Consider the following 23295-nt stretch of genomic DNA (forward strand, 5'->3'; position numbering starts at 1 on the left):
TATGACTCACTAATCAACTACTATATAAAAATATAGTTAGTTGTATAAAGAATTGATACCAAAAAAAAAAAAAAGAAAAAAAAAAAAAGAAAAGAAAAGTAAAAAGAAAAATGAAACTCCGTTCCATGGATAAGAAGAAAAGTATGTTCGGTAGCAGTAGTGTAGGAATAATTGGAAGATGTCGAATATAACAACAAACAAGTATTATTCGCCAAGAAGTGTGTTTTCTCTCACTTGTGCTGGCAAATTTAATGTATTATATACCTATCAAATAAATATTCAAATAAATATATAAATTAAAGAAATTTTATGTCATCTTTCTTTCATTTATTAATATTAGAAAATATATTAAATATACTTTATTACAATATTTAATATATATATATACTCAAACTTTGTTTATATAAAAAATATAAAACTTATTTTTTATTTAAATTACAATATTTTATTTATAAAATCTTTTTTAGAGATATAATATATCTTTGATGTTATATATAAAATATACCGCAAGATGTCGTTTACATATGTTTATCGACAGTTTATTTTCTATCTTCATATTGACGAGAAATTCGATGGAGAATTTTGAATGCGTTCTTGTATGATTTAATATTTTTGTTTACTATTTTTATATATTTATAATAGTTAATAAAAAAAAATAATATAATTGAAAAAGAATGTATTATATTATTCAATATTCTTTTTTAATTTTTTCTTTCACAAAAGAGTAATTTTAAATAATGGAAGGTTCGAAAGCAGAAAAAAGAATAAAACTTGACGACTCAGAGGAAAAATTAGTGGAACCTAGTTTAGTGAGAATTAATAAATATGGTTGTGCTCCTCATAACATTCACATTGATAAAAATGAGGTATTAAGAAATATAAACATTTTATCTAGTGCCTTTTTAATCAATTTTTCTTAATAAAATTTTCTTTAAATTTTAAACAGTTTAAAATAGGTCGTGCAAGAGATAATGATGAAATTATTTTGGATGCAATGATATCTAGAAAACATTGTATTTTAAGATATGAAGAAAATGAAGAGTGGACGATCAAAGATTTAAGTTCTTCTGTTACATTCGTTAACGACATTCCTCTAACATTTGGTATGAGTCAAAAAATTTATGATGGAGATATCATACAATTCAGTGCATCTGAAAAATTTAAATATATATTTATTCTTGATTTTAAAGATGAATACAAAGTTAAAAAACCTAAGATAGATGAAAACATATTAGATAATGTTTTTATAGAACAAAAAACATTTGCACAAGATCAGGAATGTCAAAAAAATATTCTTAAAGATAAACTACAAATAAAACAAAAGCAACAAGAGAAATTAAAACAACAATTAAAACAACTTTTAAGACAACAAAATATTACAAAAGAAGATACTAAAGATTTGAAACATCAAATTATATTATTAGAAAATAAAATAAAACATGGTAATGTTCAAGAACAGTATTTGCAAAATATGTATACTGATTTGTTAGAAAAATTAGAAAATGAACGAATAGAATTTGAAAAAAAATTGAATGAAGAAAAACAAAAATGGCAAGAAGCTTTAAATGTGAGTAAACTTGAGAAAGAAATGTTAGAACTAAAAATGAAAGAACAAATGGAAAAATGGAGAGAAGAACAACAAACTAAATGGAAAAATGTTATGGAAAACAGAGTTAAAGAAGAAAAAAATATACAAGCCCAATTGTTAAATGAAAAAATAATTTTAGAAGAAAAATTAAAAAAAACAGAAAAAGCTCTAAAAGAACAAGCTAAAATAGAAACAATAAATAGTGGTATATATTTTTTCACACATATATTAATATTACAAGATATTAAATATTTTATTGATAATAAATTGATTATGTTCTTTCATGTATAGTTGCAGGGACTTCTGATAATTCAAATGACAATTGTATATTTTTAGAAACAAAAAATCCTTCAGAATTTCAAATTATAGATACAATAGATTTAACAATTCCTACTCAAGTTGTTTCTAAAATTGATGAAAAAGAAAGTGTGCTTAATAAAATTAATGATATAATGGATGAACAATTAACTTGCACAATATGTTCAGAATTATTTGTGAAAGCAACAACATTAAATTGCATGCATACATTTTGTCAATATTGTATAAATATATGGAATAAAAAAAGAAAGGAATGTCCAATATGTAGGGCATCAGTATCGTCAATGAATAGATCAATAGTTCTAGACAATTTTATTGAAAGTATGTTAAAAAATTTACCTATTCAATTCAACGAAAGGAGGAAAGAAATTCTGGAAGAAAGACAAGGTAGGCATAAAAATAAATATATAATATTTATATGTCTAAAAAGACATTTAAATAATTTTAAAATGTTTTAGCAATGGAGTACAAGAAAAAAATTCGTTGAACAATTACCATGGAAAAAAATAATATTTAATTTATTAATATTGTTATAATAATGTTATTAATATATACTGTTTCATATTAACTTTTATCAAAGAATGATAACATTTCATTGTATAAATGTTAGCATTATAAAAGTAAGATATAATAGTAAAAATATGTAAAAATGTATGATTTATTTTTGCTATAAAGTTTTTTAAAAGCAAGAATCTTTTGTTATGTCATAGTTGAGTACATAACACACAATGAACAACATTATTTGATAAAAAAAAATGTAGTTAAGAAAAGAATGATAGCGCTCTCTAGGGGCACAATATTAAACAATTATTATATATACATATATAGAATCATAATTGTGCGAGTTTTCATGAAAATCAGCCAATAAAAGTTTGACGACGTGCGCATTTATGAAAACATGACTTTTGGAGAGTTGTGAATTGTGATACCTAACTATACTGAACGTCGCGTAAATGGCGAAATATATACTACGACACTAGGGTAAAGTGAGATCTTTTTGTGCGGAGGAGTGCTTTATTGGTCCGTTGGTCCGATAAATTTTTCGTGTCGCTGACGGACCAAGCGCGACGATATTGTTACGTTGTTTTTCGCAGTGGAAAACGACACGTCTTTGGAAGGATGGCGACCTGACCCCTTCCGAATAATGGAATACTGTGCACAACGGTACGTTTCTCTATGTAAGCAGGTCGTATCTACCAAACTATAGATAATTATTTCTTATGCATATTGAATTCATGATGTACACCTGCACAGAAACTGTTCTTCTGAATTTCCTGAAGGTTACATAGTGTTATTAAGATAGTGTCACGCTTACAGCCGTCGTCATGACAAACTTTTTTCACCTTTCTTTGTACTTCAACGACAATTATAATTTTACGATAGTGAATTTATGGTCACGTGTTTTTATTTATTTATTATATATTCGTAATTTCTTTAATTAATTTACAATGATTTATGTATTCATTTATGTATTCAAATTTTTCTAGAATTTGTTTCATTATCTATGAAGAAACTAAGGAGGGAGAATGCTGTCAATGTAATTCTTAATATAGATATATCATAAGAAGTTTTATACATTTATTTTCATTTCTTTGTATTTCTTATTGCTCTTTTGTAAATTAAATATAGTATAGTTTAAGTATTTTCTACTGACATTTATTAGTATTTACTTTTAAATAAAATAATAATTGATACTTATATTTTAATTTATTTTTGGTTTGTTTTCAGATTGTCAGTTTGAAATACATTTAATTGGTGCTATAAAACTTACAAGGTAAGTTACACAACAAAGAAATTTATAAATGTAAATATATTAAAAATATTTGTTTATTTTTATTTATTTTTTACTTATTTAATATTCTGATTTACATATATTTTCAATATAGTATTTATCATTTTCTTTTATAATATATATATATTAAGATGGCTGATGTTGATCCTGAAACTTTATTGGAATGGCTGAGTATGGGCCAAGGAGATGAAAGAGACATGCAGTTAATTGCTTTAGAGCAATTATGCATGTTACTACTCATGTCTGATAATGTTGATCGTTGCTTTGAATGGTATGTTATATATATTAATGATATTTGTTATTTTAATTGAATAAAATATAATAAAAAATATCATTTTAGCTGTCCCCCACGCACATTTCTTCCTGCATTATGTAGAATTTTTTTGGATGAACTTGCACCAGATAGTGTTTTAGAAGTGACAGCTCGGGCCATTACATATTACTTTGATCTATCTCCAGAATGTATACGCAGAGTAATAGCCATGGAAGGTGCTGTGAAAGCTATTTGCAGTCGTTTATCTGGAGCTGGATTAGGTTCCAGAACAAGTAGGGATCTAGCAGAACAATGCATAAAGGTATTATATTAATTTATGTTATTAAATATAATATTATAAGGCATGTGACAGATGTATTGTTATTGTAGGCACTTGAACTTGTTTGTGCAAGAGAAGCTGGTGCTGTACTCGAAGCTGGTGGCCTTCCATGTGCTTTATGTTTTATTCGAGAACATGGAGTTCTTGTTCATAGAGATACACTGCATTCAGCAATGGCTGTGGTTACTCGTTTATGTGGAAAAGTAGAACCTCAAGATAAATCTTTACCAGATTGTGTTGAAGCTTTATCAACATTACTTAGGCATGAAGATGCACATGTTGCTGATGGAGCACTTCGTTGTTTTGCATCATTAGCTGATAGATTTTCAAGAAGAAACACAGATCCTGCTCCATTAGCCTCTAATGGATTAGTTTCTGAACTCTTGTATAGGTATCTCTTTATGATAAATTTTATATAGATATTTATATATTTTTATAGATATCTATATATCAATTAAATATATTATATTTGTATTTATATTTTTATATTTGTATTTATGCATAGGTTATCAAATGCAGCAGGGCCTGGTACATCAATAGCAACTACTTCTGGAAATCCAAAAACACCTCCACCTTCTAGTACAGCTTCAACACTTCCTACTCCTGAAGCGAATTCTTGTGCATCTGTTTCTACTATAATTAGTCTTCTATCAACACTTTGCAGGGGATCACCTTCTATAACTCATGACCTTTTACGTTCTGAACTACCAGATGCGATTGAAAAAGCTTTAAAAGGAGATGAAAGATGTGCTCTTGATTCCATGAGATTAGTTGATTTATTATTAGTTTTACTTTTTGAAGGAAGATCAGCATTAGGCCGTAATACAAGTGGAGGTCCATCAGGACCTGTATTACCACGATTTAGACGTCCGGAAAGTGCTGGAGAAAAATCTCACAGACAATTGATAGATTGTATTCGATCAAAAGATACAGATGCATTAATAGAAGCTATAGATTCTGGAGGCATAGGAGTTAATTTCATGGATGATGTAGGACAAACATTACTTAATTGGGCATCCGCATTTGGAACTCAAGAGATGGTTGAATTTTTATGTGATAGAGGAGCAGATGTTAATAAAGGTCAAAGATCATCTAGTCTACATTATGCTGCTTGTTTTGGAAGGCCGGCTATTGCTAAAGTATTACTTAGGCATGGGGCAAACCCTGATTTACGAGATGAAGATGGAAAAACACCATTAGATAAAGCTAGAGAACGTGTAGATGAAGGACATAGAGAAGTTGCTGCTATATTACAATCTCCTGGAGAATGGATGTTACCAAATCAAGAACATAGAAAGCCAGAAACAGAAGCAGAATTTACAGAACCAAAAGGTGATCCAGAAATGGCTCCAGTATATTTGAAAAGGTTATTGCCAGTATTTTGTGCAACATTTCAATCATCTATGTTGCTAAGTGTTAGGAAAGCCAGTTTAAGTTTAATCAGAAAAATGGTGCATTATATTCAACCAGAATTACTTATTGAAACATGTGGTTCTGATAGAATGGGAAACTGTGGTGCTATGCTTGTAGAAGTAATTGCCAATGTATTGGATAATGAGGTAAACTTATAATATTTTTTATATAAATTTATCTTTTTTTCTTAGTTTATTTAAATTTTTTAGATCCTGTCAAATAAATATAAATTAGTATTATAAAGTTAATTAATATTTTAAAATCTTTAGTATTCATGCAGGCAGACAGGCAGCCAGACAGACAATGCTAGTGATTTAGTTAAGATTGTTCACAGGAGCTTGAGATAAAAGCACCATCACCACCACCTCCGCCTTTCAAGCCGATAATTGGCCCAAAATTGCGTTGTCTCGCATCACGCAAGTCTTCCAGTTCCCTGAACTACATTGTTGATAAGACGGTAACGTCTGTTGTATATTTGCCAGTCTCTAGTTGAAACGTCCTTTGTGTCCCCTACATGCTATTCGTAAATCCTACTATCTTTTTACTGATCTCATTAATAATTATGCAAAGATTTCATTTACTATTAACATAATATGTATTTATGACACAATCCGTATAAAGGGTGAGATTTAATAAATATGCGCATGTTTTATATTCCTTTGCTGATAAATTTTTTTTATAATATCATCTATCAATATCAAAATGTTATTCATAATATGACGTGGTGATCTCTGAATGAATTATCTTATATGCATTAATATGTGAAATCAATATGCAATTTATTTTTTTTGCATAGAATATGAAATAAGAAGAAAATATAAATTTATTAAATAATAACAGCAAAGGACACATACATTTTTCAGTGAATGGCCAGTGTAATTGCTCTAAACAGGTGTTAATCATGATAGATTAGATACAAAGCTGGTTGTCCACTTCTATTGACTGTCTGCCTGCTGATGGGATTAATGGGCATTTGCTTGTGATTTCAATGAATCGCGTAATCATTTTGCTCATACATAGATTTGTGCTGTTATATTCGTGCCATATAAAGTATGATTGAATGAAAAAATTCTAGATATGTTATATAAAATAATTTGTGTAGTACTTATTTTATTTTATATTAAGTTAAGAAAAAAAGATCAAAAATATTTGTTTAATTTAAATGGATTTTTAATAATAGTAAAAAATTATATTATATAAAACATCTTTATTTTAATCTTAATAGGAGGATGAGGATGGACACTTAGTGGTTTTGCAAATGATACAAGATTTGATGATAAAAGGCAAAGATGAATTTCTAGAACATTTTGCTCGTTTGGGAGTATTTTCAAAAGTTGCTGCATTGGCTGGACCACAAGATGCTGCTCCAGAACCAGAAGCAGAATCAAATCAATCTGAAGAGCAAAGAATTGAAGATGCAAGAGAACTTTTAATTGGAAGAGCTTATCATTGGAGAGATTGGTGTATTTGTAGAGGACGTGATTGTTTATATGTGTGGTCTGATGCAGCTGCCTTAGAATTATCAAATGGAAGCAATGGATGGTTCCGATTTATACTTGATGGAAAGTTAGCAACAATGTATTCCAGCGGTAGTCCAGAAGGCGGAACTGATACGTCAGGTACGTTTTTTTTTCTTCTTTTTTTTATTCAATGTCGACACAAAATTCATCACCTATGTTTCGTCCATCTTACCACTATCTTGTTGAAGTGTTCTTTTCACCTTCACATACCCTTCGCGACAGATAAATTGACTCTGCTCAATCACTTTTTTATGTTATATCTTTTTCATTTGTGATTAACTTCCGCGGTATAGTTTAGTAAATAACTGGTTTTACTAACTGCCTACAGGAAAAGGGAGGAACACAGAGTCGCTTACTACTGAAGGTAGGTACCCACATGTTCAACTTTCCTAGTTGTGCATGCTATCCTACCCTTCAGTATACGCCATCAATCGCATGGAGATTCCTTATTTTTGCATGATCTAATGCAACAACATTGGTTCATTAAAAATTTTCACACCATTTATAATTTTATTAATTGTATTGATTACTAGAACGTACATTTTACAGAAAACCGGGGTGAATTCTTGGAAAAATTACAAAGAGCGCGAAGCCAAGTAAAACCAAATTCTGTAAGTCAACCTGTACTTTCACGTCCTGGTACTACCCGTCTAGTTGTAGGAAATTGGGCATTATCTAGTAGAAAAGAAAGCGAATTGTGTATACATAATAGTGATGGTCAACAACAAGCAACAATTTTACGAGAAGATTTACCAGGATTTATTTTTGAATCAAATCGAGGTACCAAGCATTCCTTTACAGCAGAAACAAGTTTGGGTAAGTATATATTTTTAATTCATATTTCCTTGATTAATTTATTAATTATAAAAAATAAATATTATGAATTATTTTTAGGTCCAGAATTTGCAGCAGGTTGGGCTGGTAAAAGAGGAAAAAGATTAAGATCTAAAATTGAAGCTATTAAACAAAAAGTTAAAATACAAGCTCAAGATATTTATGAATGTTATTTTAAAGCTGCCCAAGCTCAACCACGTGGAGTAGTCGCTAAACTAGGAACGATTGTTAGTCAAATAGAAAAAGCTTGTCAGAAACAGCAATCAGGAAATCGAGAATGGCGTAATATTTTACAAAGTGCATTAGAAGAACTTAAAGATTTATTAAACGAGGAAGGAAGGGTATCTGCGTATGAACTTCATTCCAGCGGGCTTGTGCAAACCTTACTTTCATTATTAGCAGCTCCTCCAGGACCACAACCACCTACATTACGAGCAACAAAACTTAGAATGCAAAGAATAGCAGTATTTAAAAACTGTTTTCATTCGAAAGACGCTAATAAAGAGCATAATTCTGCTAAAATTCTAGTCCATAAATTAGTTTCAGTTTTAGAATCTATTGAAAAATTACCTGTTTATTTATATGATACACCAGGTTCAGGTTATGGTTTACAAATTTTAACAAGAAGATTACGATTTCGATTAGAAAAAGCAGCTGGTGAAAGTTCTTTAATTGATAGGTCTGGCCGAAGTTTAAAGATGGAACCATTAAGTACTATACAACAATTAGAAAATCATTTATTAAAAATGGTAGCAAAACAATGGCATGACCACGACAGGTCAACATTTACATTTGTTAAAAAATTGAAAGATAGAAATAAAATTACTTTCAAATATCAATATGATTTTGATGAAAATGGATTATTATATTGGATCGGTACAAATGCAAAAACATGTACTGAATGGGTTAATCCTGGTCAATATGGTTTAGTTGTTATTACATCGAGTAATGGAAGAAATCTTCCATATGGTCACCTCGAAGATATCTTAAGTCGTGATCCGTCGGCATTAAATTGTCATACAAATGATGATAGACGTGCGTGGTTTTCAATCGATTTAGGAGTTTGGATTATTCCGAGTGCATATACATTAAGACATGCAAGAGGCTATGGTAGGAGTGCCTTACGGAATTGGATGTTTCAAGCATCAAAAGATGGTATAATTTGGACAACATTATATGCTCACGTAGATGATTCATCATTGAACGAGCCTGGTAGCACAGCTACTTGGACGTTAGAACCACCGACTGATGAGACACAGGGATGGCGTCATTTACGATTACAACAAATTGGAAAGAATGCTTCTGGTCAAACACATTATTTGTCTGTGTCTGGATTTGAAGTTTATGGAGAAGTTACTGGAGTTTGCGAGGATTTGGGACGAGCAGCTAGAGAAGCTGAAGCTGGAGTTCGAAAACAACGAAGGTTAATTAAAGCTCAAGTTCTTCGTCATTTAGTTGCTGGTGCCAGAGTAGCTAGAGGTTTAGATTGGAAATGGAGAGATCAAGATGGTGTTCCTCCAGGTATATTTATAATAAAATAAAATAAATTCGTATGCTTTTTTTTTTGATAGTTTTATTTGGATTAAAAGATTTCTTTTATTATATCAGGTGAGGGCACAGTAACAGGAGAATTACATAATGGTTGGATAGATGTAACATGGGATCATGGTGGTTCCAATTCTTATAGAATGGGTGCAGAAGGAAAATATGATCTAAGGTTAGTTGGTACTGGCCTTGATACAGATAATGGAACAAAAAGTAAAAGTGGTGGCGGAGTTTTGACTGGACGAAAATCTAGCAGCACACCTAGTTTACCAGATTGTACTGATACTGTAATGCGTGGATCAGTAGCTTCAACAGATCAAGCAGCAAGTGCAGATAATTTAGCAGTTAAGGTATAATTTGAAATGTTTATTGTCTTATATATGATATTTATTTATATATGATTATGTGTATGTTCTAATTATATTTTATATAAAATATTGTGATATGTTACTATTAATTAGACTAGAAAATCATTAATGTTAATTTTATATTTATGATAAATAGCAAGCCGTTGAATCGATAGCAGAAAATGTGTTATCGGTTGCTCGTGCTGAAGCTGTTGTTGCTGTAACCGGTGAAGGCGGAGCAAATTCAACAAGCGAATTGTCTGTTGTATTACATCCTAGGCCCGACACTACTGTGACAAGTGATCTGGCAACAATTGTTGAGAGTCTTGCCCTTAACACTGATTGTCCTGCCAATAGTAACAGCAATCGTGCATCTAGTAGTTCAAAATCATTTTTTGCAACAGTGCGAGGAAATAAGGTGTGATATTTACATATTTATCAAAGTAATTGTATGTAAAAATTTATAGTGTTTTTAAATTTAAAATATTTTACAGCCAGGATCAGGTTTATTGAGTCTTGAAGCTACTGAAGTATTAGATCGCGTCAGAGAAGGAGCCGACAGATTACGAAATAATACAAATAGTTTTTTGAGTGGAGAATTACTTAGTTTAGTGCCTGTTAGAATTAATGTGTCAGGTGAATTAGAAGAAAATTCATTAAGGATTAAATCTGTTCAAAGGCATCACTCAGGAATTACTGATGGTACGATAATAATAATTAATCATCATATACAATCCTGTTTATGTGCGCCATCTCTCTCTCTCTTTTTTTTTTAATACGCGTATCATAATACATAATCATAAATTCAATACAATTAGTATTTTAAAAAAACTTCTAAAAGATCTTAATGTTTAATCCTGAATATTGAACATATTTTATATTTAAATTTTTATTATTGATAAGAAATGTTCTTTGTTGTTATTTACATAAATACTTGTATAAAAGCTAAGTATGTGTTTCCTCTAAACTAGCTGCCAAAGAATGTAGTCGGGACAAAGAAGCTAGCTCATCTACACAAAATACAACAGGTGGTTGTCCTGTTGTTGTTACCAATCCTATGTCTGTATCTGTTCCCAACCTTGCTTGTTCTGATGCTAACAATACTTTGGAACCAACAACTGCAACTGGTTTATTGGAAACCTTTACTGCAATGGCGCGAAGACGAACATTGGGTTAGTGTTTGTTAGTCTTATTGCTTAACAATTTTATATATTAATAATTTAATTTTAATAAAAACAATTTATTTTTTGTAATTAATTATAAGTTTAAATTCATATATTTATTAATAAATTAGTATAAATTATTAAAGAAAATTTTTTCAGGACCTACAGGTGGACAACATATTGCTTCCAATTCTAATACTGGTTCAAATTCACGTGGACCTAATTCTGTATCAAGTTTAGTTCGACTTGCTTTAAGTCCTAATTTTCCTGGAGGATTACTCAGTACTGCCCAAAGTTATCCAAGTTTGACTAGCAGTGGTCAAGTAGCTGGCAGTGGAGTTACAACAACGACTGGACCTGGCCTAGGACAAGCACTTACAATGTCATTAACTAGTACAAGTAGTGATAGTGAACAGGTAAAATTTAGTATCTTTGAAAGTATTGCTTTTATTATTAAAATAACATTTATTTTATACTATGAATGCAAAATCTAAAGTGAAATATCTGATTCTATATAATGTAATAAGCAGTTATGGCTGCAGGTTAGTCTTGAAGATTTTTTGGAATCTTGTGGAGGCATCGCAAGTTCTAGTGCTAGTGGAGGTAGAACGACAGGTGGACCAACTCTTTTAACTGAATTAGAAGATGATGAAGATGGTGTTCTTGAAGAAGAAGAAGATAATGATGAAAATGATCAAGAAGTACGTCAAAAAAAAAGAACTTTCTCTAAAGAATAAATATTTTCATATATATTTTTTGCGTTCTTTATTTTATAGGAAGATGATGAAGAAAATGAAGAAGAAGGAGATGGTTGTGATGGTGATTATGAAGATGTAATGGTAAGTCGCAACCTTCTCGCAGCATTTGTGGAAGAAGAAACTCCTCAAAATAGTAAAAGACGTGCGTGGGATGATGAATTCGTTTTAAAACGTCAATTTTCTGCTTTGATCCCTGCTTTTGATCCACGACCTGGACGAACTAATATTAATCAAGTAAATAATAATAAAAATAAAAATTAAAAGTTTAAATAATTATTATATCATTATTGTTATTAATGTTACGAAATATTTTATAGACAACAGATCTGGAAATTCCTCCTCCTGGTAGCGAAACTCAGTTAAATACACGTTCAGGTTCATTATCAATGCCAAGGCTTTGTTTAACACTAAAAGGACCAGGACTTCCTGGAGTACCAGATGTTGAACTACCACTTACAGAACCACATGCCAGTATTTTTCAACAAGTACAAGAATTGATGCAATTAACAGAATTAGGTAGTCGACAAGAAAAACTAAGAAGAATATGGGAACCAACTTATACGTAATATATTTATTTCTTAATATATAACAAAAAATTAAATTTGTACAATTACAATATTTATAATTACACGCACATTATATTTTTTTATAGCATAATATATAAAGAAGCAAAGGATGAAGAATCATCTGGAAGAGCAACACCAGTTGTAACATTATATTCTCGTAATACAGTTCAAAATTCTTCAGTGTGCAGTGTAGAAGACGTATTACAATTATTGAGACATGTTTATGTATTGAGTACTACTCGTGATGACGGTAAACATGTTGATTATGAAGAATGTGAAGAATCATGTTGGGTTCATCCAGATGACTTCACTTCAAAAAAAATCACAAATAAAATAGTGCAACAAATTCAAGATCCTTTAGCATTAGCTGCTGGCGCTTTGCCAAATTGGTGTGAAGAATTGGCTAGAAGTTGTCCATTTTTATTACCATTTGAAACTAGACGATTGTACTTTAGTTGTACTGCCTTTGGAGCTTCGCGATCTATCGTATGGCTTCAAACTCAAAGAGATGCTATTCTTGAAAGACAAAGGGCACCAGGTTTAAGTCCACGACGTGATGATATTCATGAATTCCGCGTTGGCAGGCTTAAACATGAACGAGTTAGTGTACCTAGGGGAGAGAAATTATTAGACTGGGCAGAACAAGTAATGAAGGTAAATAGATAGTTAATCAAATTTAATATGTACACTATAATATCATTCATTTTTAAAAGAAGAAAATGAAATTTTATTTCATATTATAGGTACATGCAAGTCGAAAGAGTATATTAGAAGTAGAATTTGTAGGTGAAGAAGGAACTGGTCTTGGACCAACATTAGAATTCTTTGCATTAGTTGCTGCTGAATTACAGCGTAAAGACTTAGGTTTGTGGTTATGTGATGATGAAGAATCATCTGACACAGATCAATCTCGAATATCTGGAGATCAGATTCGACCTCCAGGATATTATGTAACACGACCAAGCGGGTTATTTCCGGCTCCTTTACCACAAGATTCTATAGCTTGTGATCGTGCTGTTCGATATTTCTGGTTCTTAGGTGTATTCTTGGCAAAAGTTTTGCAAGATAATAGATTAGTAGATTTACCATTATCCCGTCCTTTCTTAAAATTAATGTGTCATGGAGACATTACAAACAATGTAAATGAAAAAATTGGTCTTAGTGGAGTAACTCAAGAAAGTATGTCTTCAAGTATGTCGAGTAGCTTTATATCAGAAGAAGGTGAAGCAGATACAGCATATTCTTCATTAGAACCACCATCTTGGTATTCTGGATTATTGGATATTGAGGATCTAGTACTTGTTGATCCAGTGAGAGGTGAATTTTTAAAAGAAATACAAACGGCAATTGCTAAACGTGATAGAACGCTTTCCGATGGTCGTAATTCTGTTGACGAAGAAATGTCATTAAATATTACTCATCCATCCGGAATGTCAGTGCCTATTGAAGATTTGACTTTGACGATGACATATTCTCCAAGTTCCAAAATCTTTGCGTATGATCAAATAGAATTAGTAGATGGTGGTGCAGAAATTTCAGTTACTATGGAAAATGCAAGAGAATATGCCGAGATGACAATTAATTATTGTCTTGATCGAGGAATCTCAAGGCAACTAGAATCGTTTAAATCTGGTTTTTCAAAAGTCTTCCCAATGGAAAAACTTCATGCTTTCAGTCCCGAAGAAATAAGGGCTATGCTTTGTGGAGAACAAAATCCACAATGGACCAGAGAGGATTTACTGAACTATACTGAGCCAAAACTAGGCTATACAAGAGAAAGGTAAAAACATCTTAAATACATATATATTATAAAAATATTACGCAATTTATTAAGAATATTATTAAGAATATTTTTTTTTTTTTTTTTTTTTTTTTTTTTTTTTTTTTTGGCTACTGCAGTCCTGGTTTTCAACGATTTGTCAATGTTCTACTTTCGTTGACTGGTCCAGAAAGAAAAGCTTTCTTACAATTTGCTACTGGATGTTCAGCTTTACCTCCTGGAGGATTATGTAATTTACATCCTAGATTGACTGTTGTGCGAAAAGTAGATGCTGGTTCAGGTGGTTATCCCTCTGTTAACACCTGTGTTCATTATTTAAAATTACCAGAGTATCCTACTGAAGAAATACTTAAAGAAAGACTCTTGGCAGCAACTAGAGAGAGAGGATTTCACTTAAATTAATCTCGTTTCTGCTCAGGCAAGGAACTGCTACGATATCATAATCAGAAGTACTCGCTCTTAAAATGTGCGAATCAAACTTTGCTCCATGGATTACATTGTGTAATCTATATACAAAAGCCGAGTTTGGTCTTGATGTTATATAAAAAAAAAAACTGAAACAATTATCTAATAAGAATCAGTACCGGTTTACAAAAATAATTTAGTGTATAGCCTGGAACGGAAATATTTACAATATTCAAAATTATTTCATTGAAGTTGATGTGAATTCACGTATCATAAGTATTTGAACATATAAAGTTACATACGTTGATATGTTTAAAATTTGTCGATTTTGAAAATTTATAATTTAATTAATAACAAGTTAATTTTTCTCTACTTTATGTTATGTGTTTAAGTTTTATTTATAGTGAATTGATCTTTAAATTGATGTTGTAAAATGTACTACAGAACAGTACTACGCTTATTTAATGTTGCAAACAATAAAATAATTAATTTATAATTTAATAACATAAGTTATCCGTTCCAGGTATTGGCCATAATTATATTATGAATTTTGTCCAAATACGATAGAAATTGTATTTTCTCAACAGATGTAATTTATGCGAGTGTTTTCAAGTATATTTGCTGTCCTTGTGGAACAAAAACTTTATAGTTCCTCATTTTAAGACGAATGTTCGTATTGTCTTCTTTGTGAAATATTGTCGTGCTTCGAAAGTGATTTATATATAAGAAAAAAATGGGAGCATCTTTAATGAAAGTTTTATTTTCTTTATCAGAATGTCTCTCAGATATATACAGCGTTATAAAAACGCATAAGATATGAATCAAAATTTACTTGTGTAAAATGCTAAGTTTTTATTCATTGTAATGAAAACAATATTTTTTAGCATCTAAACAATTTTCATAGCTTCAAATGTTTGTTCTTTTAACTAAATATCAATGTATCACCATGTTTATAAAGACGCGCGAGTGTTTAAATATAATAACACACGAAAAAAGAAGATACACATATATTTGAAAGCATCTTAATAAGAACATTCTGAAGAATTGGCAAGCTGAGCACTCTGCATCTTTGTACAATATGCTACTTAATGCTCACTCAATAATTATATTATAGGCGGAAATCAGTATACTTGTAATAATAGTGTTTAGAAGAAGATATGAAAATAATATAAATGTGAAAAGATTGATTAATGATATCGATATGAAAAATAGTTACTATTACTGTAATATAAATTATTATTGATTCTTGGGGAAAGAATAAAACAAAAAATGTTATAAAGTATAAGATGTTTTTCAACATAATTTGTTACATATTTTATACAATTTATTAATATAAACATATGTATTTAACAATTCATATAATATCAGTTAAAAAAGATACATAGAAATGTCATTAAATTTCATATCATACATGTATCATCAATATATATATATATATATATATATATATATATCATTAATATATATTGTATCTTATAAATATCATTTCAAATTTCATAAGACAATTAAAGTCTATATATTACATATCATGTATTATCATTAAAATTTTTATTTTATTTTCTACAATTTTGCCAGAACAAGAAATTGGCTTTTAGTATCATAATTTACTGATTTTAGTCACTTTTCATGTAATACATTTTTTGCTTCTGCACGTTCCTCTTCTAATTCACTGGATGTAATATTTAACTTTGATCTAGCAAAGTCATTGATTGAAAGTCCCTAAGAAGTCAATGTAAATTATTTTTTTGTTTCAAAAATATATCTAAATATAAAAATATAACAAATAATATATAAAAAAATATTTACTTGAACAATTTTGTATTGTCCATTTTCTATAGTAACTGGGAAAGAAAACACAATATCCTTTGGAATTCCATAACTGCCATCAGATAATACACCCATGCTAACCCATTCACCTGATTTGGTACCAGTCCACCAATCTCTCATGTGATCTCCAGCTGCTTTAGCAGCTGACATTGCAGATGACATCTTTCTGGCAGCTATTACAGCTGCACCACGTTTCTGAATTGTTTCCACAAAAGTAGTATTTAACCAATTTTCATCATTTATAGCTAAAGATATTGGTTTGGTGGAATCTTGAAGAGCTACAGTAGCATGAGAAGCATCAGGATATTGAGTTGAACTGTGATTGCCCCAAATAATAACATTTTTAATTTTATCAACCTGTTTGCATATATTACATTTATTAAATTTTGTTAAAATTTTATAAATCTATTTTTTTTAATATAATAATAAAATATTAATCACCTGAACATTCAATTTTGCTGATAATGCTGCTTGAGCACGATTTTGATCCAATCTTGTCATAGCAGTAAAATTTTGTTTTGGAATGGATGGTGCATAATGAGAGCAAATTAAAGCATTTGTGTTAGCAGGATTACCAACAATTAAAACTTTAACATCTTTTTGAGCATATTTGTCCAGAGCTTCTCCTTGAACTTTAAAAATTTCTACATTAGCTGCTAAAAGATCTTTTCTTTCCATTCCTTCTTTCCGAGGCATTGCTCCAACCAAAAAAGCTGCAACTACATCTTTGAAAGCTACACTTGGATCAGCTGTAGGAACAACTTCTACAAACAAAAAATTTATATAATAATGAAAATATTAAAATCAAAATATATACACATATGTATTTTTTATTAAAATGAAGAAATAAATAAAACAAATCATACATCATATAACAATATATCATAGATATATAATATTAGTTAAGTGCATTATAACATATATTATATATAATGTTACATAATGTTTTTGTTGTATATTCATCAGAAACTATATAATCTCAAATTTTTTCTAATATACAATAATTTTGTTAAAATATGCAATCAAAGAATATTGATAACATTTTGTAATGTATATTTAATTATATTGTTATTCTTTTAATTATAAATTTATATTTTTACCCCTTAAAAGTGGAAGAGCTAGATCTTCTAATTCCATAACTACTCCATCTAATACTTTCATCATAACTGGAATATCTAATAATCGAAGATTAATTGGTTGATTTGGACCAAAAACTGTACCAGCAGCAAGTTGATACAATAAAGAATAAGCAATTTGTCCTGCAGCTCCAGTAACCACCACATTTATTGGTTCACTCTAAAATATTATAAAAAAACATAAATCATATAAACATAAATTTAAAATTTAATTTATAATATTCATAATTCAATTATATAATATAAAAATATAATAATAATATAATAATAAATTTCTAGAGGTTTATTTTATTTTAAATTTTATTATATCGATTTTGTTAATACAGGTGGTTAAATCAAGTATATTATATTAGAAAAATTAATATACGATAAATAAAAAGTAATCGATATCTAATAAATATTGAAGGTCAAATATAGGTTAAATAATTTTTATATAAAAAATAAAATTTTAAAATATTTTATATTAATTTTATAATGTAAAATTAATGTGTTTCTTAGAACTTACCATTTTTTAGCTTTTTTTTATAACGATATGATTTTTAAATAACAATATTAAAATTATCAAACTCTCCAGAGACTAAGGTCAGTTAGAATGATTGCTATAATAATAGCGACTTGTCTGGAAGATAGATTTGAATTCGGTTGATAATACTGGAGGCCAAATATTTTATTAATTTAATATATATTTTAGTCGATAAAAATTATAATATTTTATTTATAAATTAAAGAATGTATATATAAAAGACAAAATTTTTTATTAGCTTAGCTTAATTTAAAATTAATAAACAAAAATATTAATATTAATAAAATTTATAAAAAAAAGATTTACAAATTGTATTACCGCTATTTCTTTACATATACGTATTTTTTTTTTATTAAATACAATTTAATGAATAACATAGAATAATGTAAATATTTATTTTTATCTTATTTCAATGTCAAATATACTTCATGGATAAAATTTTTGTTGCATAATATTTACGAATATTATATAGAAGTTCAAAAATTTGTTTAAATAAAGTATCCAATCAGAATATACATCTTTTTACTGCCATCTATTCAACGATATTATAGAGTTTAATAAATTCTATACAGATTAATGGAATAATTCTAGCTAAAAACTAATGATATTATGATATAGTAGTTATTTTGTAGATATTAAAATTTTATATGAATTTTTTTATTTTTTCATTTAAAAATCTCATTTTGATTACTTAGAAAATCAATTTCAAGAATTATTATTATAAATATAATAATCATTAATTGAATTTTTTAAATAAATCTCTAAGCAAAAAATAATTTGAATTTAATGCGCACTAATAATTTTATCATTTAATTCAATTGGATAAAAATCTAAAATGGCATCATGTAATTCACAAAAATCCCTAAAATTTTCAATTTGCATATAAATGATTATTGAATCACTAAATTCTGACAATTAAAAATAATGATTTTTGGATTTTACATATCAATATTTAAAATATATAGGAAAAATCTTAAAAATTTTAATATCTTTTTAAAATTAATCAGAATATTATAATAAAATATAATAAATAAAAATATTTCATTGATATGATTTATCATTGATATGAATAGAAAATATTAGTTACTAAGACGTTCTAAAATTTTATCTGCTATGGTTATGCAGTATTAGCGCTATATAGGTAACTAATCGTGCCGCGAAGAATAGAAGAAGAGAATTAGATAAGTGCGGAGGTTACTCCGATTTTGACAGATTTTGAACATGCTAATTCAAGTATTAAGTTGACAACAATTTGACAATTAATTTGTTAATTTCTAACTCATATTCTAATGTACTTTGAATATATTTACAGATTATAATTTTTATTGTCATTGTATACATTATATTTTTTCTTATCTTATATTTCATTTCTTATCAATTTATATTCTTATAATACGCAACGTAGAAATTATTCTATAGCAATATGAAGTTACACCCAGATGTATATGATAAATTATATTTGTGAGTATATTTAATGCATGTTTTTTTTTAAATTAAATATTAATATGTTGAATAACATATTAAATAATATATTAAATATATTAAATATTGATATTTTAATTATATTTCAAATAAATTGCTTCTTTAGATATATTACACCTGAAAAATTTTATGTAGAACCTATTGGAACTAAAGTGCTACTTGTAGTTGATAGAGTGAATCAGCAAATTTATACACAAGGTAATTAACAATATAATTTCTATTTGATATCTTTGACATAACATAAATTTTTTAAATATTTCATTCACATTTTAGCTGGTACAGCTAGTCAAATTCCTTCAACTGCAAGCCGTAGAAAAATATGGGGTATTGTAGGAACTATAAGGCTGTTAGCATGCAGATATCTTATAGTGATAACAGATGCTATAGATGTTGGAACTATAGCTGGTCATCAAATTTTTAAATTAGTTTCAACAGAAGTTATACCATATACTAAATCTTCATTACATCTTAGTGAAAAACAAGTGCAAAATAATTCAATATATGTAGAAATGATCAAATCTATATTAAATACACCTTATTTTTATTTTAGTTACACATATGATCTTAGCCATACAATGCAAAAACTTCATAACACCAATCCTGAATTTTTACAGGTCATTATTTGCTAGATATTTATTTATATTTGATAAATAAATTTGTTTATACTTGGAGTTTATTTTTCTATTTTTTCTATTAAATAGATGCCACTTCATGACAGAGCAGATTCTAGATTTGTTTGGAATGCTTATCTTCTACAAGATTTAACATCAAGACCTGAACAATATAAATTTTGTCTACCTATCATTCATGGATGTATCCTTGTAAACAAAAAGAAAAAAAATATATCTTTATTCAGTTTATATCTTTATAAAATTTATATTTTCCTTAATATTTATTAATAATATTTATTATTTAGTTGTTTCATTAAATATTATTACTGTAACTGGTAGCACATCATTTAATTTGGGTATAGTATCTAGACGTAGTGTGCATCGTGCAGGAACAAGATTATTTTCACGTGGTATAGATTCTACTGGTAATGTTTCTAATTATGTAGAAACAGAACAATTAGTTGAATTCAATGGACATCGTATGTCTTTTGTACAAACAAGGGGTTCTATTCCTTTATTTTGGTATCAGGCACCAAATCTAAAATATAAACCTAAACCTCAATTGGGTATTCATGAAGATCATCAAACTGCCTGTGCACGACATTTTGAAACCCAAATATTTCATTATGGAAAGCAAATTTTAATCAATTTAGTAAGTTTATAAAAGGAATTAAAAGAATTTTTTTTTTAATTTTTATAAATATTAGTTTATTTTTAATATTGTAATTTTAATACAGATTGATCATATGGGTTCAGAAGGTATGCTTGAAAAAGCATATCACAATGTAGTACAACAAATTAACAATGAGAATGTTCGATACGAAAGTTTTGATTTTCATGCTGAATGTAGAAGATTAAGATGGGATCGATTGAACATGCTACTTGATCGATTAACTCATGAATTAGAACAAATGGGTTACTTCTTATTATTAGAAGATGGAACATTATTATCGGCGCAAGATGGTGTTTTTCGTACCAACTGTATCGATTGTTTAGATAGAACTAATGTTGTTCAAAGTATGATTGCAAAGAGAGTTTTAAATGATGTGTTATCAAGGTTACAAATTCTTAGAAAGATCGAAGATCATCCTAGTATTGAGGAACATTTTAAACGGGTAGAAATACAATTTTATTTATGTTCCTTTTTTATATTTTAAATTTCTATTTTAAATTTCTTAAACTTTAATATTAATTCTAGATTTGGGCTGACAATGCAGATATAATAAGTATTCAGTATTCTGGTACTGGTGCATTAAAAACAGATTTTACTCGAACTGGAAAGCGTACTAAATTGGGTGCAATGAGAGATGGTTTAAATTCTTTAACAAGATATTATAAAAATAATTTCACTGATGGTTATAGACAAGTATACATTTTTTTTATAAGAGATTTCTCATTCTTATATTTGTATGTAATAAAATCATACTATATTTATTCAATAGGATTCACTGGACTTGTTTTTGGGTCGCTATATTGTACAAGATGGCGAATGCACGCTAATTCAATGTCCTTTGGAATCGGAAAGAAATTGGCGTTATGCTACATTCCCTTTAGTACTTCTTGTTGCATCATCCATGCTAGTTGCTCATATAATCTTACCTTCGAGATATACTACTGAAATTTTATTGTATATACTATTTTGGGGTGCTATGGTAGCTGGTACATTTGCAACTATAATTCATCATGGCAAGCAATATGTAGATAAACCTAAATTGCTTTAAAAAATTTTCAAATTCAGATAGAATATATTGTATAACATTTCTAAATTGTGGAATGTTAAGAATTATTTATTATTTTTCATCATCTAATAATAATTTTCAAATATATTTTTCTGTTAAGATTTATTTGAAAGAACAATTAGATAGTCTAATATTTAAATTTATAAAATCTACCTTTATATTCATATTATTATATATGTATGTTATAAAAATTTTAAATCTAATATGTATCATTGATGAATTAGATACAGTAAATGAACAAATGTGTTCTTGATCGATGAATGTATATAGATTGACAATGTAATTAATATTTTTAATCAAGATATTGTTAATATCAATGCATTTTTAAATAGAATAAGATATAGCTTTTAAAGAAACATACTTGTTCCTTTTTCAGTTAATTTGACACATTTTAAAAAATATTGTAAAATATTGTAAAAAATTTTCAATTTTGAGCAACATTTGCTCGTATATAAAATCAATTTATATTCTATAGCGTTTGATATTTACCGTCCACATACATATAAATTACCTGCAATTATTTGATCATTATAACTATTTGATTATTTCTTTTAAATTCTAATATTACAGATATTTTCAATCTATAACATATATTTGCAATTTAAACAAAATTGGAAAAATTAATATATTAATACTGATTTTTTTAAATGAAAAAAACAAGTTTTAAAAAATAATATTAATGATTGTTTTATAATTTATAAGCGTTCGAAGATCTAGTAAAAAATTGAATTGCATTTTAAAATGTACAAAATATATAAATTTCAAATATTATTTATATTTATATATAAATGTATATAAATTATATATTTAATACAAAAATAGAAAAAATATTTTATTTTTCATTAAAATTTTTTATTAAAAAATTATATATAATGAAATATATTGTAAAGATTATACATACAAAAATTTGATATAATTTATATAAATAATAATAATAACAATAAATTATACAAATTATATTATTAAAACGAAAATATTACTTGCAAAAATTTAAACATTAAATTTAAATATATTTTATATATATATAATAAATTATATACATATATATATATTATATTATATACATATATATATTATATTTTTGATTTATAAAAGATTTTTTGCTTTTTTTGATTTTAAACGAAGTGATATCATTATTTCTTTTTGATTCTATTGATCTTTTGATTGATATTAGTATTTCTTTTTCTTGATTTGCATCATTTTTAAAAAATCGATTTTAGAGAAATAAATACAAAAATTGATATACAAAAATGTTAATTTTTGTGAAATTTATTTATTAAATTAATTGAAATTTGCGTTAGATGAAACAAAGCAACAAAATGCGATGGAAACATTTTTCCATTTCAATTCGTCAA

The 23295-nt window shown here is 28.0% G+C and overlaps 4 protein-coding genes across 10 annotated transcripts; 3 read left to right on the forward strand and 1 right to left on the reverse strand.

The window, feature by feature from the left end:
- Positions 1 to 551: 551 nt before the first annotated feature.
- Positions 552 to 2393, forward strand: LOC122719850 (E3 ubiquitin-protein ligase RNF8-like). Its single transcript, XM_043946066.1, has 6 exons — positions 552 to 866; positions 947 to 1103; positions 1191 to 1688; positions 1749 to 1793; positions 1886 to 2293; positions 2365 to 2393. Exons 1-6 carry the CDS (start codon positions 738 to 740, stop codon positions 2391 to 2393), a joined length of 1266 nt encoding a protein of 421 aa, XP_043802001.1. The 5' UTR covers positions 552 to 737.
- Positions 2394 to 2808: 415 nt separating this feature from the next.
- LOC122720040 (E3 ubiquitin-protein ligase HECTD1) lies at positions 2809 to 15898 on the forward strand. 7 transcript variants are annotated; one of them, XM_043946451.1, is made up of 22 exons: positions 2809 to 3070; positions 3635 to 3680; positions 3830 to 3969; positions 4039 to 4273; positions 4342 to 4682; positions 4797 to 5850; positions 6039 to 6161; positions 6930 to 7323; positions 7553 to 7588; positions 7774 to 8040; positions 8119 to 9579; positions 9667 to 9953; positions 10108 to 10368; positions 10445 to 10652; positions 10922 to 11122; positions 11273 to 11529; positions 11644 to 11814; positions 11890 to 12105; positions 12189 to 12433; positions 12524 to 13091; positions 13181 to 14217; positions 14337 to 15898. In XM_043946451.1, exons 3-22 carry the CDS (start codon positions 3830 to 3832, stop codon positions 14617 to 14619), a joined length of 7785 nt encoding a protein of 2594 aa, XP_043802386.1. In that variant the 5' UTR covers positions 2809 to 3070; positions 3635 to 3680; the 3' UTR covers positions 14620 to 15898. The 7 variants fall into 7 exon arrangements, with proteins under 7 accessions (XP_043802386.1, XP_043802387.1, XP_043802388.1 ...); XM_043946452.1 differs by having other exon boundaries at positions 11656 to 11814; XM_043946453.1 differs by lacking the exon at positions 7553 to 7588.
- A 193-nt stretch (positions 15899 to 16091) lies between these two features.
- On the reverse strand, positions 16092 to 18445 carry LOC122720043 (malate dehydrogenase, cytoplasmic). The gene is made up of 6 exons (XM_043946459.1): positions 18427 to 18445; positions 18091 to 18204; positions 17550 to 17745; positions 16891 to 17213; positions 16429 to 16806; positions 16092 to 16341 (listed from the first exon to the last, which is right to left on the reverse strand). Exons 2-6 carry the CDS (start codon positions 18091 to 18093, stop codon positions 16240 to 16242), a joined length of 1002 nt encoding a protein of 333 aa, XP_043802394.1. The 5' UTR covers positions 18094 to 18204; positions 18427 to 18445; the 3' UTR covers positions 16092 to 16239.
- Positions 18446 to 19128: 683 nt separating this feature from the next.
- On the forward strand, positions 19129 to 22340 carry LOC122720042 (phosphatidylinositol-3-phosphatase SAC1). The gene is made up of 8 exons (XM_043946458.1): positions 19129 to 19569; positions 19697 to 19788; positions 19864 to 20204; positions 20292 to 20403; positions 20507 to 20853; positions 20939 to 21316; positions 21400 to 21567; positions 21644 to 22340. The coding sequence occupies exons 1-8, from the start codon at positions 19532 to 19534 to the stop codon at positions 21920 to 21922; spliced, it is 1755 nt and encodes a 584-aa protein (XP_043802393.1). The 5' UTR covers positions 19129 to 19531; the 3' UTR covers positions 21923 to 22340.
- The last annotated feature ends 955 nt before the right edge of the window (positions 22341 to 23295 follow it).

This window comes from Apis laboriosa, unplaced genomic scaffold (assembly GCF_014066325.1).
Source record: "Apis laboriosa isolate Shangri-la unplaced genomic scaffold, ASM1406632v1 scaffold9_cov152, whole genome shotgun sequence".
NCBI lineage: Eukaryota > Metazoa > Arthropoda > Insecta > Hymenoptera > Apidae > Apis > Apis laboriosa.

Coding starts and splice junctions, on each gene's coding strand:
- LOC122720042 (XM_043946458.1), top strand. CDS start 19,532: ATGAAGTTACACCCAGATGTATATGATAAATTATATTT. Junction 19,570..19,696: donor GTATATGATAAATTATATTT/GTGAGTATATTT, acceptor TTGCTTCTTTAG/ATATATTACACCTGAAAAAT. Junction 19,789..19,863: donor TCAGCAAATTTATACACAAG/GTAATTAACAAT, acceptor TTCACATTTTAG/CTGGTACAGCTAGTCAAATT.
- LOC122719850 (XM_043946066.1), top strand. CDS start 738: ATGGAAGGTTCGAAAGCAGAAAAAAGAATAAAACTTGACGACTCAGAG. Junction 867..946: donor TTCACATTGATAAAAATGAG/GTATTAAGAAAT, acceptor AATTTTAAACAG/TTTAAAATAGGTCGTGCAAG. Junction 1,104..1,190: donor CGACATTCCTCTAACATTTG/GTATGAGTCAAA, acceptor TTGATTTTAAAG/ATGAATACAAAGTTAAAAAA.
- LOC122720040 (XM_043946451.1), top strand. CDS start 3,830: ATGGCTGATGTTGATCCTGAAACTTTATTGGAATGGCTGAGTATGGGC. Junction 4,683..4,796: donor GTTTCTGAACTCTTGTATAG/GTATCTCTTTAT, acceptor ATTTATGCATAG/GTTATCAAATGCAGCAGGGC. Junction 6,162..6,929: donor ACTACATTGTTGATAAGACG/GTAACGTCTGTT, acceptor TAATCTTAATAG/GAGGATGAGGATGGACACTT.
- LOC122720043 (XM_043946459.1), bottom strand. Junction 16,807..16,890: donor CAGCAAAATTGAATGTTCAG/GTGATTAATATT, acceptor ATATGCAAACAG/GTTGATAAAATTAAAAATGT. Junction 16,342..16,428: donor GACAATACAAAATTGTTCAA/GTAAATATTTTT, acceptor TTGACTTCTTAG/GGACTTTCAATCAATGACTT.